The sequence below is a fragment of the Carcharodon carcharias genome, chromosome 17 (assembly GCF_017639515.1).
Source record: "Carcharodon carcharias isolate sCarCar2 chromosome 17, sCarCar2.pri, whole genome shotgun sequence".
NCBI lineage: Eukaryota > Metazoa > Chordata > Chondrichthyes > Lamniformes > Lamnidae > Carcharodon > Carcharodon carcharias.
The window spans coordinates 36,810,135-36,829,289 of NC_054483.1; the positions used below are offsets into that span (position 1 = coordinate 36,810,135).

Genomic DNA, 19,155 nt, shown 5'->3' on the forward strand with positions numbered 1-19,155 from the left:
AAATTCCAGGATTTTGATCCTGTGAGAGTGAGGTAATGGCGATATATTTCCAAGTCAGGATGATGTGTGACTGGGAGGTAAACTTGCAGCTGGTGGTGTTCTCATGCATCTGCTGCCTTTGTCCTTCTAGATGGTAGAGGTTGCAGGTTTGGAAGGTGCTGTCGAAGGAGCCTTGGTGAGTTGTTGCAGTGCATCTTCTAGATGGTACCCACTGCTGTCACTGCATCGGTGGTGGAGGGAGTGAATGTTTAAGTTTAGTGGTGGATGGGTTGTCAATCAAGCGGCTGCTTTGTCTTAGATGATGTCAAGCTTCTTGAGTGTTGGAGTATTATTTTCAATGGGATCTAACTACGGTAAAATGGAACCAAGGGCTGACAGGAAAAACTGTAACGGAACAATGGGTGATCTTAAAGCAAGAGATTTTTCAGGTACAAGCTTGGTACATTCCAATAAAGGCGAAAGGTATGAGAACTGAAACCACAGTTCCTTGGATGACAAGGGATATAGAGAATAGGATGAAACAAAAAAAAGGTGTATGATGCATGTCAGGTGAATTCTTCAAGTTAAATACAATAGGTGAGAGGGAGGGTGAAGGTGAAAACTAGATTGGCGAGGAGAGAATATGAAAATAGAATAACTGTTAACATAAAAGGGAATCAAAAAATCTTCTACCAGTGTGTAAATAATAAGCAGGTAATAAGAGGTGGAGTTAGTCCTATTAAGGGCAAAGAGGGTGATATATGCTTAGAGGTACAGGGCAAGGCTAGAATATTGAATGAGTACTTTGTACCAGTGTTTACACAGTAGAAGGATGCTGATAAAATATCGGTTGAAGCGGAGATCGTAGAAGCAATATATAGGATGAAAACTGAGAGGAAGGTGGTACTGGAAAGGCTGGAAATGCTTGGGGTTAATAAGATACCTGGTGCCAATGGTTTACATCCCAGATTACTACCCCTAGATATGGGGGAGGTGCCAGAGGATTGGGGAATGGCAAATAGAACCATAGAATACTACAGCACAGAAAACAGGCCATTCGGCCCTTCTAGTCTGTGTCGAAATACATTGACCTGCACCTAGTCCATAACCCTCCAGACCTCTCCCATTCATGTATCTATCTAATTTATTCTTAGAACTTAAGAGTGAGCCCGCATTTACCACGTCAGATGGTAGCTCGTTCCCCACACTCACCACTCTCTGAGTGAAGAAGTTCCCCCCTAATGTTCCCCCTAAACTTTTCCCCTTTCACCCTAAAGCCATGTCCTCTCGTGGTTATTTCTCCTAATCTAAGTGGAAAGAGCCTACTCGCATTTACTCTGTCTATACTCCTCATAATTTTGTAAACTTCTATCATATCTCCCCTCATTCACCTATGCTCCAAGGAATAAAGTCCTAACCTGTTTAATCTTTCCCTGTAACTCAACTTCTTAAGACCCGGCAACATCCTAGTAAATCTCCTCTGCACTCTCTCAATCTTACTGATATCCTTCCTGTAGTTAGGCGACCAGAACTGCACACGATACTCCAAAGTTGGCCTCACCAATGTCTTATACAACCTCACCATAACATCCCAACTCCTATACTCAATACTTTGATTTATGAAGGCCAGTGTGCCAAAAGCTTTCTTTACAACCCTGTCTACATGTGACGCCACTTTCAGGGAACTATGTATCTGAACTCCCAGATCCCTTTGTTCCTCTGCACTCCTCAGTGCCCTACCATTTATTGTGTATGTCCTACCTTGGTTTGACTTTCCAAAATGTAACACCTCACACTATTCCGCATTAAATTCCATCTGCCATTTTCTGGCCCATTTTTCCCCTTTATTCAAGAAAGGGTATAAGGACAGTCCTAGCAACTATAGGCCACTTAATTTATTATCAGTGGTGATAAAGGATTTGGAAACACTAATCAGGGAAAAAATCAACAAGCACTTAGAGAGGTTTGAGTTAATTAAGGAGAGCACAGATTTGTAAAAGACAGTTCATGCTGACTAATTGAATGTTTTGATGAAGTAACAGTGAAGGGAATGAGGTGGATTTTTTCTTTGTGGATTTTAAGAAAGCGTTTGACAAAGAGCCACATTTGGTTTACAAAATTGAGGCTCATGGAATAGGAGGGTCAATGTCAACTTGGATAAAAAATTAAGGACAGCAAATGCGTTGTGGTAAATGGTTATTTTTCAAACTGGAGGATGATAGACAGTGGTGTCCCCTAGGGGTCAGTGCTAGGACCAGTGCATTTTTTTTAAAGTTGCTATATGACTTAGACATTGGCAAATTTTGAAATTCTACTCTGTATTCCAATGATACACAACTTTAAGGAGTGGCAAACAGATGAGGATGGTACCATTCGAATGTAACACATAGGCCAATGGAATGGGCAGATAAGTCACAGATGGAATTTAATATGGAGAAGTGTGAGGTGATGCACTTTGGCAAAAGGGATAAGGAGATGCCATATAGACTTAATGTCACAGTTCTAGAGAGTGTGCATGACAGAGGGACCTGGGGATGCATGTGCATCGATCTTTGAAGGTGGCAAGAGATATTGAGTGTGTGATTAGGAAAGCATATGGGATCTTGGGCTGCATAAATAGAAACGTTATGTACAAAAGTGGGGCAGTTTGGCTGAACCTTTATAAAACTCTGCCTAGGCCCCAACTGGAGCAGAGTGGCTTTCTAAGCCATTTTAGAGAACAGTTAAGAGTCAAACTAAGCTGTGGGTCTAGAGTCACATGTAGGCCAGACTGGATGGCAGATTTCCTTCTCTAAAGGACATTAGTGAACCAGATGGGTTTTACAACAATCAATGATAGTTTCATGATCACCATTACTGAGACTAGCTTTCTATTCCAGATTTTATTAATTGAATTTAAATTCCACCAGCTGCTGTGGTGGGATTTAAACATGTGTTCCCGGAGCATTAGTCTGGCCTCTGGATTACTAGTCCAGTGACATTACCACTACGCCACTCTCCTGTCTATTCAATCACATTCTTCACTTATGCCGTGTAGGTGTTGAACAGGCTTTGGGGAGTCAGGAGGTCAGTTACTCTCTGCAGAATTCCTTGCCTCTGACCTCAGTAGCCACAGTATTTATATGGCTGGACCCTCAAGTTTCTGGTCAACGTAAACTCCACAATGTTGATGGAGGGAGATTCTGTGATAGTAATGCCATTGAATGTAATGGAGAGATGGGTAAATTCTCTCTTGTTGGAGATGGTTATTGCCTGGCACTTGTGTTGTGCAAATGCTACTTGCCACTTACCAGCCCAAACCTGAATGTTGTCAAGGTCTTGCTGCATATGGACACTGATTGCTTCAGTATCTGATGAGTTGCAGATGGTACTGAACAATATAATCAGTCATCAGTGAACATCCCTACTTTCTGACCTTATGATGGAGGGAAGGTCTTTGATGAAGCAGCTGAGGATGGTTGGACCTGGGACACTACCCTGAAGAACTCCTGCAGCGATGTCCTGGGATTAAAATGATTGGCCTCTAACAACCACAATCTTCCTAAGACTCCAACTAGTGGAGATTTTTCATCCTGATTTCCATTACCTTCAATTTTGCTAGAATTCCTGATGCCACACTAGGTCAAACGTTGCCTTGATTCAAGGGTAGTCACTCTCACCTCACCTCTGGAATTCTATTCTTTTGCCCATGCTGGTGTTGCTCAAGGTCTGTGACTTTTGCAATGCTTCTGTTCCTTGCTATATCTTTTTTTAATTTTTAAATTCCTGAACAATATCGTCCTTTGATCTTTCCTTCATCAAAAGTTACATTTTGGTTCAGTGTGTGAGCTATTCCTTATTAACTTGGTTTACCAATACCTAAAAACTTAATCTGGGAGGACTTCCCCATTCTCAGAACACAGCATATTCCAGAATGGACATTATAAGTGACAGTTTGCAATTTCCCAGCCCCTGTTCTCATACGAGCAGCTGAGTAGTTTCCTTAAGCAGGTATTCTCCTATGAATGCAGATCTGTGTTATATTCCCTAATCTTTTGGTTAGCACCTTGCAACTTTGCCTGTAGAACTGTTCTGTGGAAGGGTCATGAGGACTTGAAACATCAACTTTGTTCTTCTCCGCTGATGCTGCCAGACCTGCTGAGTTTTTCCAGGTAATTCTGTTTTTGTTTTGGATTTCCAGCATCCGCAGCTTTTTGTTTTTAAACACTGCTTACAATTCATTTGTGTTCATTGTAAAAGGTAGATGTCTATAATCTGAAACTTGTGATCTTGTATGTGCTTATGAATGGGACTAGTGTGTTGCCACATTAACAATTGCCTGTATGTGCCAGCCAGCTGCCTGTCACACACTCCTGTTCACCTCAAAAGGCAGAACATCCAATATTATTAGACTATCATTTGGGTTTACAATAAATGAAATTACCCAGAAGAAATAGAGTACTGCAGATCAGCAGAAATTGGTGCTTCCTACACTTCATTGCTCTTAACTGGTTAAGTGCTGGTTTGTGTGTGTGATGTCTTTCTGTATATAAAACTGCCCATTCCAGCCTTAAGACTTGCATTCTATATTGGTTACGCTTTTGGTTCTTTAATAGATATCACTTGAAGGATGTAATTGTCGGTAAGATCTACTTCCTGTTGGTGAGAATCAAAATCCAGCATATGGAACTTCAGCTGATTAAAAAAGAGATCACTGGTATTGGTAAGGAGATCAATGTTAACTTGCTGCTGGATTCCATGCTCACTGTTGTCTGAGACCAGGCTGTCTGATTACTGTCATTTTTTTTAAAAATTAGGGCCCAGTACAACCACAGAGACAGAAACGATTGCCAAGTATGAAATAATGGATGGAGCTCCTGTCAAAGGTGAGGTGTAAAACTGTACTATAATTGTCTCAGCCAAAAATACCTGAAACTGCTAGAAACCTTAACATAAATTGTTGCACTGAATCCAGGTTGATCAGCATCTGAAAAAATGGAGTAGGTCAGTATTATTAGAAGTGTTTCAAAAAGGACTGAGCAAAGCACACAAAGGTGGAACTCATTAAACTGTCCCTCCTAAGCTTGACATCCATTTTACTCCCCTTTTGCCTCTGTCAAGTGCCTTTAGGATGTTTTTCTATGTTAAAGTTACATAAATGTATCTTATAACTAGTTATTCCAAATATAGGAACTACTTTCACAAACCAATTAGTTACATTATTGGCGTTATTCAGAGTTCTGAAGAGTACTGACTGATGGATAAAAGTCATTGTGCTGATTTTTGGGTGAACTTTGAATTGTACAGGCTGATGTTTGGTACAGAAGCTTTCTTTCCTGATCAGTGGATGTGTTTCTAATTCTTGGTCTTGTCCTCATCCTGTAAACTTCCTGCTGTTCCTCACAGGATGGATGCTGTGTCTCAGGATTTCAGTGAGCTGTGGAACCATATAGCTGTATAGTTTCAGGCTGGTTTTGGAAAGAGCAGGCTGATGTGTTGGTGGGTATATGCCCGTCATTGGTGAAGGTGAAGTGATGTGGTAAGCATATAGCATAAAGTCTAATCTTTCTGCTAAAATATGTTGGCCATACCTTATGACCAACCTGTTGGCCATAGCTGAGTTTGTTTCCTCACTGCTGCCACCAGAAGTAAGGAACTGGCTGCATGGACTGATTCACATGGAGACTTCTAGCTCACACCATCAATCTTTTTTTAAGCTTAACCCTACATAATTTAAAAATTTTAAGGAATTTATTACCTGCTAGGACCAGCTGTATATTGCAGTACATTGACTGTGGATGTCACTTAGCTTGTTTAAAATGAGAGACAGAAGAGGAAAAACTTATACCTGCGTTTATATACTGCCTTATCTTCTTGCCATGCTTCACACAATAACTTGGATGGCAGTAGGCCAGAGCAGTAACTAACACTTCACATGTAATGAATTACTAGAAGTTTTGTAACTGTTGAATGGGTAAATGTGACAGCAATTTTGCACATGGCTAGATCCCAGGTTGCAAAGTGGATGGCTAGTTTATTGGCTGGGGGGAATGGGGGAAGATGTGTTGCTAGGAGACTTGGACACGAGTTTTGAATAGTGCTATTGGATCTTCCACAGGGATGACTGGTCCAACATGGAGGCCTTCAGTTACTACTTAGGCAAAGTGGAACTTAATTGGGAATGGCTGATTTTTGCATTGGTGAATAAATGCTCTGAATAAAGATTTTATCCCCCACTCTAAGTACTCCCTTATTTATTTCCCAAAGATACACTTCAGAAAAATTACTGAATTCAGACAGACTGACCAGTTCAGACCCAGACCGGGGTGGTGGTGGTGGAGGAGGGGGGGGGAGTGGAGATTTGGTGATGTCTTGATCACTGAGGGAGTTTTTGATTGTCTGAAAGAGGCAGATGAATTTCCCATTAATGGGATGAGTCAAAGCCAATCAGATAGTTAAGTAGAAAATGTTGGAAGTACTCAGGTCAGGCAGCATCTGTGGAGAGAGAAACAGAGTGAATGTTTCAGGTCGATGACCTTTCATTAGAACTGGGAAATGTAATAGCTCTTGTGTGGATGAAATGGGAGAGGGAGGAAAAAGAACAAGAGGGAAGGTCTTTGCTATCACAGAGTAGATTTAGCAATGCCTTATAAAGAATTCTCAGTGAGGCTATTGTGCTGAGCTGATTCCTGCAAAGTGCTACATGTTGGAAGTAGCTGAGGTAGAACAGGTGAAGGGCCCAAGGCTGTTCATTGATTTATTGCTCTCAATGCACAAACAGTGTGGGGTGGAATTAGTTGTGAATGAGAAGCTGGGTTATGTTCAATTTCTATGTGAACCATGCTGAAACTATGTAGTTCTCTGGTCAGGCTGTGCCTGGTTTGTGGATTTCTTTAGCTCACCAGGATTTTAGTTAAGGTAGACTTGTGTTACATACTTAATAAATTTGTGGACTTGATTTGCAACTCTCTAAACTGAACAGCATTCTTTCTGGATTGTTGCTTTGCTGTGTAATGGTGAGGAATGGAAGTGACAGTACCTCCCCCACCCCATCTTTTTTTGATTCTGAAATGATTGATAACTCCCTTCAGTCATTGGTTACTGAATCCATAAGCAATTTTTCTAATATGTAACACTTAGACTCTTCTAATCAGAATGCAGCCACTGGGAGTACCTGTGGAGCAGCATATGTCTGTTTACTGCCCTATGGTCTAGGCTGTGTGTGAAGATCCACTGCTTTTGAGGAAGCACAGGCTATTTTACGTGGAATTGTACTCCAGCAAGCAGTGCCTTTGGGGGAGATGGAAAGATCACCAGCAGAACTGTCTAAAGCCAGCTTGTTCATTCAAAAGTAAACTTCTTTCTGTTTGAAGGTGAATCCATTCCAATTAGACTGTTCCTGGCAGGATATGATCTAACCCCAACAATGAGGGATGTCAACAAGAAATTCTCTGTGCGTTATTTCTTAAACCTGGTTCTAGTCGATGAAGAGGATAGACGGTATTTCAAACAACAGGTATGTCAATAGGCCAGCCCCCTTATTTGGATAAGTCACTGTGTGACTGGGGAGCCCATATGTACAAATAGATTGAGTTCAATCCCCAGCCCTGTATTTATGTGTGTTGTCTGCATTTTATGTGAGGATGCGATGGTCAACCAGCACATCAATAGACCAGCAGAGTAGTACACTGTGGATTTAGCCCAGTTACATAGTTGAGGAGCAGCGGGGGGAGAAGACAGACTCCCTTCCTGGAAAGACATTAGTTAATCAGCTGAGATTTTCTTGGCCACTTGATCTGATTCCGCACTGTAATAAACCAAATTTCATAAATTGTCATGTTGGGTTTTGAATTCTTGCCTCTAGTTCTGCCACCATTACTGTATCTTGCACAAGGTCCAATCACTCCATTTAAAATTTTCCCTTTCTTTATTCCAAGATGGAGCTGTTTGCATTTTTCTGCATTAAACTCCATCTGCCCACCTTATGAAAGAGTATATCTCTTTCAGTACACCTCCGCCCCCCGCCCCCCCCACCATTCTGTGGTCTAGCCTAATCCTTGCCATACCTCTATCAGCAAACTCTTTGCTATTGTTTCCTCAGTTCCTCAATTTCCAAGCCCCAATCACTTATATACCAATTCCACCCCAGCACTCTACCACCGTTCACTAACACATTCCACCCTTCATTTACTGCCTAAGTGGCCACAACCCCTTTTTTACATTTATTTTTGGGATGTGGGGATCACTGGCAAGGCCAGCATTTATTGCCATCCCAAGTGCCATTAAGAAGATAGTGGTGAGCCACTGCCTTGAACCATTGCAGTTCATGTGTGCGTACACCCACAGTGCTGTTAGGAAGGGAGTTCCGGGATTTTGATCTGGTGGTATGGTTCCAAGTCAGGATGGTGTGTGGCTTGGAGGGGAACTTGGAAGTGATGGTGTTCCCTGAACCCTGTAGTTCGTGAAGATCACAAGTTTGAGAGTTGCTGCTGAAGAAGCCTTGTTGAGTTGCCACAGTACACATTTGCGATGGTATACACTGTACCATTATCTTTACCAAATATCTTTTATACTTAATGAAATTCTTTTTGAAAATTCAAGCAGAATTCTTTGGAGAGATGTAATTTATCAGGTTGCCCAAGTTACCTGTTTCTTAGAAATCTCTGCTGACTGACCTTTATAGCCTGTTTCTCCAAGTGTTATCTTGTATTATAAATTCCAGTAGTTCTCCAGCAACTGTCAAAACTAACTGGCTTGTCGAGGGGAGTCATATCTTCCATCTCCAATCCTCTGGTAGAATTTGGCTTTCTACTGAATTTTGGGGAATTGTATTTAGAGCCACTGTTTCTTACACAGCTTTTCTCAGGATCCTCTGATATGAGCAATCTGTGAATAGCACCCTCCTGTGGCCATTCCACACCCGCACACACATAACCGCATCCTCTGAAACTTGAGGCCCTGTCAGTAAGAAGGAAGACTTGCATTTATATAGTACCTTTTATAACCTCAGGATGTCTCAAAGCACTTTACAGCCAATTAAGTACTCTTGAAGGGCAATCACTGTTGTAATGTAGGAAACACATCAGCTAATATGTGCACAGAAAACTCCCACAAACTGGAAATGAAGAAGAAGAGATAATCTATTTGTGATATTGAGGGATAAATATTGGCCTTGGACTGTATTGCCTGTGATTCAATAGTTTGTCATTTTGCCTGGGTCCATGGTGGCTGGTTGGGTGGGTGGATGGATGATTGTGCAATGTTACCAGCTGGCTATAATCTAGCAAGAGAAAATCAGCAGTGAAATCCTGGATCAGGCCATTCAACTGCCTGTTTTAATTCCCTGACAGGAGATTGTACTGTGGAGAAAAGCTCCAGAGAAGTTGAGGAAACGAACCAATTTCCATCAGCGTCTGGAATCACCAGAGCCACAGGCCTCCGCTCAGCAGCCTGAAATATGAAGAAAGAGTGAGCAAGATGACGGTCCCTTTAAGAGTTGCCACAGACATGGTCGCTGTGCACGATCCCACAGTTTCTTTGTGATATTAAACTTTCTGCAGGTCACTAACGGTTTCTCAAACACTGGAACTCTAAAGCTAGCTTTTTATACTGTACATTTTGTTTCAACTTATGCACTAAAAATCTACACTGAGCAAGATGTTGGTTTGATGGTTCTGTATGTACTTGTGCATGGAGGTGAATTTATTTAAACCTGGGAATTACTGTGTACAGATTAGCTCAGAACAGATTTCACTTCCTCCATTTCAAACATACACGCTAATGCTTGATGAGAAGGGATGTTAAGAGTATGTTTATTGTTTGTATATTTCCAGCTTGTTACATGTTGAAGTTTGGTGATGGTCCTGTTTCCACTAATAATTTTTGTTTTTGCTTGGTGTAAACAAGTGGCATGTTCCAACTCCCAGCAGTGCTCCAGGTAGCAACACAAGTACTATAACGTCTCTCTGCATTGCAGACGCAGCATTGAGGTTAAACAATGCCCAGGGCCCAGTCATTATCTCCTATCTCCCTGCATCCCTTTGCCCCCCCCCATCTCCCGTCCCTCCCCTCACCTCATTTCCCAAGGAGTAAGCACTGTGCTGGGGCCTGTATTCTGACCTGTGCTGCGATGCAGTTACTGTCAGTGCAGGTACAGTGTAGGAGTAAAGTTTCCTGTCTCCCAATGTTTTCCTGTAAAGTGCCTGAGAACAGTTTAAAGCCAGTTAATGCCAAATATTTTCCTGCATGTCTGTGTCTGATATCAAGAATAAATGGAAATATTTTAAGTACTGTTATTTCAGATGTATTATACCATCCAAAAAAAGTGTATCTCCTCTATATTCAATAAAGTCTTTGCCAGTGTATCCAATTACACTTGAATTCAAACCTTTTACGTCTCTCTACAATATACCCTGTGACTGATGTCACTGGCTTTGACTGGGGCAGTCAGGTACCAGCAGGTACCACTGCTCACTCTGCATTAGCCTAGATGGTGATTCTCAGCAGGACATTTGGCCGTGGAGGGCATTGCTGATAAATCATTTTCCTAACATTCCTGTTGGTTTCCAGTGGATGTCACTTAGATAAAAAAACCAGTAGCAGGAAGCTTTGGATGATTTTCTCCTTGGTTAAACTGAATTGATGACATGTGCAGTGTTGGAGTGACAACATGTTGAACAAATGTGCCACAGATCCAAAAAATTCCAATGTCTAACATAGACTGCTCAATGAGATATTGGAGGTGATGTAACTGTAGGAAGTTCTTGGAAGTCCTGCCTGAATGATTTCCCCTCGCTCAGCTCTGGGACGGTATATATAATGTTTATTTGTGCTTTATGCTAAATGGAGGGTGGGTGGGGGTGGGGATTGATTGGGGTCAGGGGTTGAGGTAAGGGGGGCATTGATCTTTGGGGGGTGTTTGATCGGGGAGTTGGGGTTTCTTGTGGTTTTTTGGACTTCCCAAATGGAGAATAGCAAATGTAACACCTCTATTTGAGAGAGGAGGGAGACAGAAAGCAGGAAACTACAAGCCAGTTAGCCTAACTTCTGTCATTGGGAAAAGGCTGGAATCTATTATTGAGGCGGTTATTATAGTGGGACACTTAGAAAATCTCAGTACAATTAAGCAGAGTCAACATGGTTTTGTGATAGATAAATTGTGTTTGACTAATTTATAAGAGTTCTTTGAGGAACTAGCAAGCAACGTGTGTAAAGGGGAACCTGTGGATGTGGTGTACTCAGATTTCCGGAGACATTTGACAAGGTGCCACATCAAAGGTTACTACACTGAGTTAGATGGATTCTTAATTGACAAGGGAGTCAAAGGTTATGGGGCTATTGAGGAAAGTGGAGCTGAGGCCACAGTCAGATCATCCATGATCTTATTGAATGGTGGAGCAGGCTCGAGGGGGTGAATGGCCTACTTCTGCTCCTAACTCCTTTGTTTGTGGTTTTTTGAGGGGTTTGCGTGTTTTGGGATTTTTGGTTATTTTGGGGGTTAGGTTCTTTTTGGGGGGGGTGGAATTTTGGGGATTGTTTTGAGGGATTTTGGTTTTTTGGACGGTTGGGTTATGAGGGATTAGGGTCTTTTTGAGGGGCTTGGGATTTTGTGGTTTTGTGGCATTTGTGGTTTTTTTGAAGGGGTTGTTTTTGGGATTTGGGTTTTTTCAGAGTTTGGTGTTTGTTTTGGGGGTGGGATTTTTTGAAGGGGGTTGGGTTTTTGGAGTTTGTACTGGGGCTGGGATTTGGGTTTTGGGGGGGTTGGATTTGGGGGTATATTTTGTGGTTTTTGGGGAGATTTGGGTTTTTTTGGTGATTTGGGGTTTCGAGGTTTGTTTTTTTGGGGATTAGGGTATTTTTCAGGGGGTTGAAATTTGGGGGTTTGTTTCAAGGACATTGGGGTTTTTGAGGGGTGGTTAGGTCTTGATGATTTGGGGTTTTAGGGGATTTGGGATTTATTGGTTTTTGTGGGGGTTGGGTTTTGTGATTTTTGGGAATGTGGGTTTTGGGGGACTTAGGATTTGAGGATTTGGTTTGTTTTTTTTGGGAGTGTAGGGATTTGGGGGGTTAGAGTTTGTTGGGGGAATTGGGATTTGAGGGAGGTTGGTTTGAATTTCTTTGAGTGGGATTTGGGGGTTAGGGTTTTTGGGGGGGATTTGGTTTGGGTTTTTTGGGAGTGGGGATTTGGGGGTCGGGATTTTGGGGTTTGGTTTGGGTTTTTTTGGGAGTGTGGGATTTGATTTGGGTTTTTGGGAGAGTGGGGATTTGGGGGTTTGGTTTTTTGAGAGAGGGGATTTGGGGGTTTGGTTTTTTTTGGAAGTGTGTGGATTTGGGGATATGGGGATTTTGAGGTTTGGTTTGGGTCTTTTGGGAATTTGGTTTGGGGTTTTTGGGAGAGTGGGGATTTGGGGTTAGGATTTTTTGGGGGGGTTGGGAGAATTGGGATTTGGAGGTTTGGTTTGGGTTTTTTGGAAGAGTACGGATTTGGGGTTAGGATTTTTTGGGGGGTGGGGGAATTGGGATTTGGGGGTTTCGTTTTTTGGGAGTGTGGGGATTTGGGGTCAGGGAATTCTGGGAAGGGGAATTTTGCCGTCTCCATGGTAACCACAGGCCCTGGGGTCCTTTGGCAGTTAAGCTGCCCTGCGTGCCTGTTTTTTTTTGTCGCGGCCCCGGTTTCAAAGTGCCGCCTGGTCTCGGGTTTGGTGCGTGCCGCTGCTGCTGCCGCTCTGAGAGCCAGCCCAGGGAGTCCACACCGGGCCACTCCCCATGTGGTTGAACCGCGGCCTTAGGATCATGGGCCTAGGCCCAGGCCCAGGCCCAGGCCCATGCCCGCTCCGAGCCGCCGGCCGCCTTCTCAATCCTTCCCGCTCCAACGGCAGCAAGATCGGTTCGAAACCACTCGACACATCCCTGTTTGTACCGTTAGCGCCCAGAGTGATCCCGGGGCCCGGGGGAAATGTGGGAGCAGAACTGAGCAAGGAGCTGAATAGGAGTGAGTAACAGAGGGGTGGGGGTGGGGGTGGGGGGCGCGGGTGAAGAGAGGGCGAATGTTGGGGGGGGGGGCGGAATGTGGGGCAAGGAGACTGGAGAGGGGGAATGGGGAGGAGGAGGGAGTCAGTGGGGGAGAGGGGGGAATGGGAGATGGGGAAGAGGGGGGATGGGGAAGGGGTGGGGGAGGCTGGAGAGGGGGGAATGGGGAGGAAGAGGGAGACAGGAGGGGGAATGGGGAGAGGGGGTGGGAGACGAGAGGGAGAATGGGGGAATAGGGGGAAGGGGTGGGAGACGAGGGGGGAATAGAAAGGTGGAAGAGGGGAATAGGGAGATGGAAGAGTGGGGAATAGGGAGGGGAGGGGGAATAGGGGGAGGGGATGGGAGATGAGAGGGGAGAACAGGGAGGGGAGAGGGAGACGGGAGAGGGGTACGAATCAGGAGAGTGGGGTGAATGGGAGATGGGGGGAGGGAGTAGGGGGATTGGGGATTGGAGGGGTGGCGGGAGAGGGGGGGAATGGGGTGGTAGCGGGGAATGGGGGGGAGGGAGAGAGGGAAATTAGAGGAATGGGCGCAGTGATGACCACAGATCTGTGGATTTGGAAATTGCTCCCAGCAGTTGTCTCAAGCCCCATAAGTGGAATTTGGTGCCGTGGGGAAGCACACTCCCTGACCTGATATCTTCTGACCTTTTCATTGTTTGCAGCTGAGGCTCTCAGAACATTGAACAAGTTCTACAAAAGGAAGGAGATGCAGAGACTGGGCAGTGAGAATGGGCTGGATGGTAAGTGATCGTCTGCATTGCTCCATTTAATCGTTTGCGCTTTGCTGCAGGATTTTGAAGCGTAAATACAAACTCAACCATTATTTTATTATTCACCCCATTAACACGCATTGTACAGTGTCTGTTCACAGTGCAGTGGTCAGTTCTCTCTCTGTCTCGTCACGGTGCGGTGGTCAGTCCTCTCTCCGTTGATGGTGCGGTGGTCAGTTCTCTCTCTGTTCACGTTGCGGTGGTCAGTTCTCTCTGTTCACGTTGCGGTGGTCAGCTCTCTCTCTGTTCACGTTGCGGTGGTCAGCTCTCTCTCTCTGTTGACGGTGCAGTTGTCAGTTCTCTCTGATGACGGTGCAGTGGTCAGTTCTCTGTTCACTGTGCGATGGTCAGTTGTCTCTCCCTTCACAATGCGGTGTTCGATTTGGTTTTTAAAATCTCTCCTTTTACACAAAGGGATTGTGTACAGCAAGGTGGCTCCTGAATGATCAAGCAGTGCTGGCCAATGACCCTTTTTTTGGGACCTATGCAAAACATTACTTACCCCTAAGCTCTTGTCTCATGCAGATCTGCTCAGTTGGCACAGGGCCATATACCTGCTTGGAGCATATTTATGGCAGAACTGGGTTTGGAATCTGGTGGAATCTGGACTCTGCCTTCTATCCACTGCGCTGACCTATGGTGTATGAGAGAGAATGGAGGCCTACGTATAAAAGGACAAAACCCTGCCTTGTGTCCTGCTCAGGAGGGTGAGAGGGTTGTTTGAAGGGGCACAGCATAACTCTAACTCATGTGATTGAGAAGGGGAAACGATGAAGTCTTTAGTTGAAGGTGGGTTTTGCACAATTTTCTGTAATCCCTTTGTGTTTTCTACAGCTCGCCTTTTCCACCAGGCCTTCATTAGTTTTCGAAAGTATGTGATGGAAGTTGAATCCCTGAATGTGGATTTGCACATCATCCTCAATGATATATGCTGTGGTGCAGGTACGTATTGTAGTAACTGTGTGCGTTCTCAGTACGTGACTTGTATAGGTTTCTTGCCACAGTGCAAGTAATTGTGTACACTTGTGAAACCAGACAGACCACCCGGCATCGACCTAGGCACCGGAAACGACAATGACAATCTCAGCCCTGTCGACCTTCAAAGTCCTCCTTTCTAACATCTGGGGGCTAGTGCCAAAATTGGGAGAGCTGTCTCACAGACTAGTCAAGCAACAGCCTGACATAGTCATCCTCATAGAATCACACCTTACAGATATGTCCAGACACCACCATCACCATCCCTGGGTTTGTCCTGTCCCACCGGCAGGACAGACCATGCAGAGGTGGTGGCACAGTAGTATACAGTTGGTAGGGAGTTACCCTGAGAGTCCTCAACATCTACTCTGGACCCATGAAGTCTCATGGCATCAGATCAAACATGGGCAAGGAAGCCTCCTGATTACCACGTACTGCCTTTCCTCAGCTGATGAATCAGTGCTGCTCCATGTTGAACACCACTTGGAGGGTGGCAAGGGTACAGAATGTACTCTGGGCGATGGACTTCCATGTCCATCATCAAGAGTGACTTAGTAGCACCACCACTAACCGAGCTGAGTGAGTACTAAAGGACCTAGCTGCTCGACTGGGTCTGTGGCAGACAGCGAGGGAACATACTTGACCTCATCCTCATCAACCTGTCTGTCGCAGATGCATCTGTCCATGACAGTATGGGTAGGAGTGACCACCACACAGTCATTGTGGAGACAAAGTCTCGCCTTCACATTGAGGATACCCTCCACCATATTGTGTGGCACTATCACCAGGCTAAATGGGATAGATTTCGAACACATCTAGCAACTCAAGGCTGGGCATCCATGAGGCGCTGTGGGCCATCAGCAGCAGCAGAATTGTACTCGAACACAATCTGAAACCTCATGGCCCAGCATATCCTCCACTCTACCATTACCATCAAGCTAGGGGATCAACCCTAGTTCAACAAAGAGTTCAGAAGGACACGCCAGGAGCAACACCAGGCATACCTAAAGTTGAGTTGTCAATCTGGTGAAGCTATAACACAAGAAGACTTGTGTGCCAAACAGCATAAACAGCAAGTGATAGGCAAAGCTAAGTGATCCCACATCCAAAGGATCAGATCTAAGCTCTGCAGTCCTGCCACATCCAGTCATGAATGGCGGTGGACAATTAAACAACTAATTGGAGGAGGAGGCTCCACAAATATCCTCATCCTCAGTGATGGAGGAACCCAGCATATCAGTGCAAAAGATAAGGCTGAAGCATTTGGTACAGTCTTCAGCCAGAGGTGCTGAGTGGATGATCCATCTCGGCCTCCTCCAAAGGCCCCCAGCATCACAGATGCCAGTCTTCAGCCAATTCGATTCACTCCACGTGATATCAAGAAACAGCTAAAGGCACTGGATACTGCAAAGGCTGTGGATCCTGACAATATTCCAGCAATAGTACTGAAGACTTGTGCTCCAGAACTTGCCGTGTCCCTAGCCAAGCTGTTGCAGTACTGCTACAACACTGGATCTACCCGGTATGTGGAAAATTGCCCAGCTATGTCCTATACACAAAAAGCAGGACAAATCCAACCCTGCCAATTCCCACCCCATCAGTCTACTCTTGATCATCAGTAAAGTAATGGAAGGGGTCATCAACAGAGCTTTCAGGTGATGCTTGCTTAGCAATAACCTGCTCACTGACGCCCAGTTTGGGTTCTGCCAGGGCCACTCAGCTCCTGACCTCATTACAGCCTTGCTTCAAACATGGACAAAAGAGCTGAACTTCCGAGGTGAGGTGAGTGTGACTGCCCTTGACATCAGGCCGTATTTGACCGAGTAGAGTTTCAAGAGACAATGTGAATCGGGGGAAAACTCTCCATTGGTTGGATTCATACCTAGTACAAAAGAAGATGGTTCTGGTTGTTGGAGGTCAGTCATCTCAGCTCCAGGACATCACTGCAGGAGTCGCTCAGGGTAGTGTCCTGGGCCCAACCATCTTCAGCTGCTTCATCAATGAACTGCTTTCCATCATAAGGTCATAAGGCCAGCATTTATTACCCATCCCTAGTTGCCCTAGTTCAGAGAGCATTTAAGAGTCACATGTAGGGCCAGACCAGGTAAGGACAGCAGATTTCATTCCCTAAAGGGTATTAGTGAACTAGATGGGTTTTCACTACAATCAACAATGGTTTCATGGTCATCATTAGCCTTTTAATTCCAGATTTTTATTGTATTCAAATTCCACCATCTGCCCTGGTGGGATTCAAACCCGGGTCCCTAGAGCATTACCCTGGGTCTCTGGATTACTAGTCCAGTGACAGTACCACTACGCCATCGCCTCCTCGTGTTCAGCACCATTCACGACTCCTCAAATAATGAAGCAGTCCATGTCCAAATGCAGCAAGACCCGGACAATATCCAAGCTTGGGCTGAGTTGTGGCAAGTAGCATTCATGCCATACAAGTCCCAGGTCATGACCATCTCCAACAAGAGAGAATCCAACCATCGCCCCTTGACATTCAATGGCATTACCATTACTGAATCCCCCACTACCAACATCCTGAGGGTTACCATTGACCAGAAAATGAACTGGACTAGCCATATAAATACTGTAGCTACAAGAGCAGGCCAGAGGCTAGGAATCCTGCAACTAGTAATTCACCTCCTGACTGCCCAAAGTCTGTCCACCATCTTCAAGGCACAAGTCAGGAGTGTGATGGAATACTCTCCACTTGGCTGGATGAATGCAGCTCCAACAACACTCAAGGAACTCAACAGCATCCGGGACAAAGCAACCTGCTTGATTGGCACCACATCCACAAGCATTCATTCTCTCCACCACCGATGCACAGTAGCAACAGTGTGTACCATCTACAAGATGCACTGGAAGAATTCACCAAGGCTCCTTAGACAGCATCTTACAACCCATGACCATGCTCATCTAGAAGGACAAGGGCAGCAGATAGATGGGAACACCACCACCTAGATATTTCCCTCCAAGTCACTCACAATCCTGACTTGGAAATATTTCGCAGTTCCTTCACTCGCTGAATCAAAATCCTGGAACTCCCTTCCTAACTTTGGCTGTACCTACACCACAGGGACTGCAGCGGTTCAAAAAGGCAGCTCACCACCACCACCTCAAGGATGAGTAGGTTTGGGCAATAAATGCTGGCCCAGCCAGCAAAGACCTTATCGCATGAATGAATTAAAAAAAAACTTGTTGGCTTAATACATTACTTTCTGCCCTCATTATATCAGGCTTTACAATTGGTGCATTGTGTTTATTATAGTTAAAACTCTCATCCCCACGTAACCCACCCCAGAGACATGCTATTCCAGCTGCCTTCATTTTCTTCCTCCTCTACCCACTCCCAACTGTTCCAGCTCTCCCCTCCCCACCTATGGGAGTGAGACTTGTGAAAAGGGTGTATATCTGGTGCCCTCGCAGAGCTCACTTGGGCTCAGGAACGTGTGCTGACCTGAAGCTGTAAGTAACCTGGAAACTGAAACCCAGCAGCTCAAACTTTCAAATTTTGATTTATACAGAAATAGAATAAAAAAAGGATTTCTGCTGTTCTTCACTCTGCGCTGCAGACCCTGATTAACATACTTGGGATTGGCTTCATGCCCTGCTGTTTGGACTGATTTTGGGGAAAGGCAATGTTTCTTTTGCACAAACTTATTTAATTTGGTGAAATTTTGTTCACAGGTCACATTGATGATCTCTTTCCTTATTTCCTGAGACATGCCAAACAAGTGTTCCCAATGTTGGACTGTATGGAGGATCTGCGCAAAATTAGTGATCTAAGGTTACCAGCCAACTGGTAAGGTTCTGTAGATTGTGCCCCTGACATCAGTCTTTGTCTCCAATATTTCATCCCCCCTCACAAACCCTTGCTTTTGGAAGTATAACCGGTGTTAACTCAGGCTTCTGTTCAATAAAGTCAGTAGCCGTGTTCCGTCTAAGCTGTGAGGGTGTGCAGCAACCTGGTATGTACCATGCAGTTTTGCATATTCTCTATAAGAATATAGCAGTATTGAAGGGACCGCTCAGTCGTCTCCTCCAAGGAAAACCGTCCCAACTTCTCAGATCTATCTTCATAACTGAAGTTCTTCATCCCTGGAACCATTTTCATGAATCTTTTCTGCACTCTCTACATTGCATTCATGTCTTATCTGGAGTGCAGCACCCAGAATTGGACGCAATTCTCCAGCTGAGGCAGAACTAGTGAGTTATACAAGTTCGACATAATCTCCTTGCTTTTGTACTTTATGCCTCTATTAATAAAGCCTAGGATACTGTATACTTTAACCAGTCTCTCAACCTGTCCTGACACCCTCAGTGACTTATGTATATTTACACCTAGGCCCCTCTGTTCCTGCACTCCCTTTAGAGTTGTATCCTTTATTTTATATTCCCTCTTCATGTTT

General features: G+C 44.6%; 2 protein-coding genes across 2 annotated transcripts in view; both read left to right on the plus strand.

Moving 5' to 3' along the window:
• vps26a (VPS26, retromer complex component A) overlaps positions 1-10,344 on the plus strand; it is a 53,866-nt gene extending 43,522 nt beyond the window's left edge. Inside the window, exons 6-9 of the mRNA XM_041210474.1 lie at positions 4,575-4,681; positions 4,776-4,844; positions 7,332-7,474; positions 9,309-10,344. Coding sequence (XP_041066408.1) covers positions 4,575-4,681; positions 4,776-4,844; positions 7,332-7,474; positions 9,309-9,419 — 430 coding nt within the window. The 3' untranslated portion in view covers positions 9,420-10,344. The remainder of the gene's footprint in view (positions 1-4,574; positions 4,682-4,775; positions 4,845-7,331; positions 7,475-9,308) is intronic.
• A 2,269-nt stretch (positions 10,345-12,613) lies between these two features.
• Positions 12,614-19,155, plus strand: part of supv3l1 (SUV3-like helicase) — a 57,971-nt gene continuing 51,429 nt past the window's right edge. Inside the window, exons 1-4 of the mRNA XM_041210459.1 lie at positions 12,614-12,949; positions 13,652-13,729; positions 14,594-14,701; positions 18,434-18,548. Coding sequence (XP_041066393.1) covers positions 12,724-12,949; positions 13,652-13,729; positions 14,594-14,701; positions 18,434-18,548 — 527 coding nt within the window. The 5' untranslated portion in view covers positions 12,614-12,723. The remainder of the gene's footprint in view (positions 12,950-13,651; positions 13,730-14,593; positions 14,702-18,433; positions 18,549-19,155) is intronic.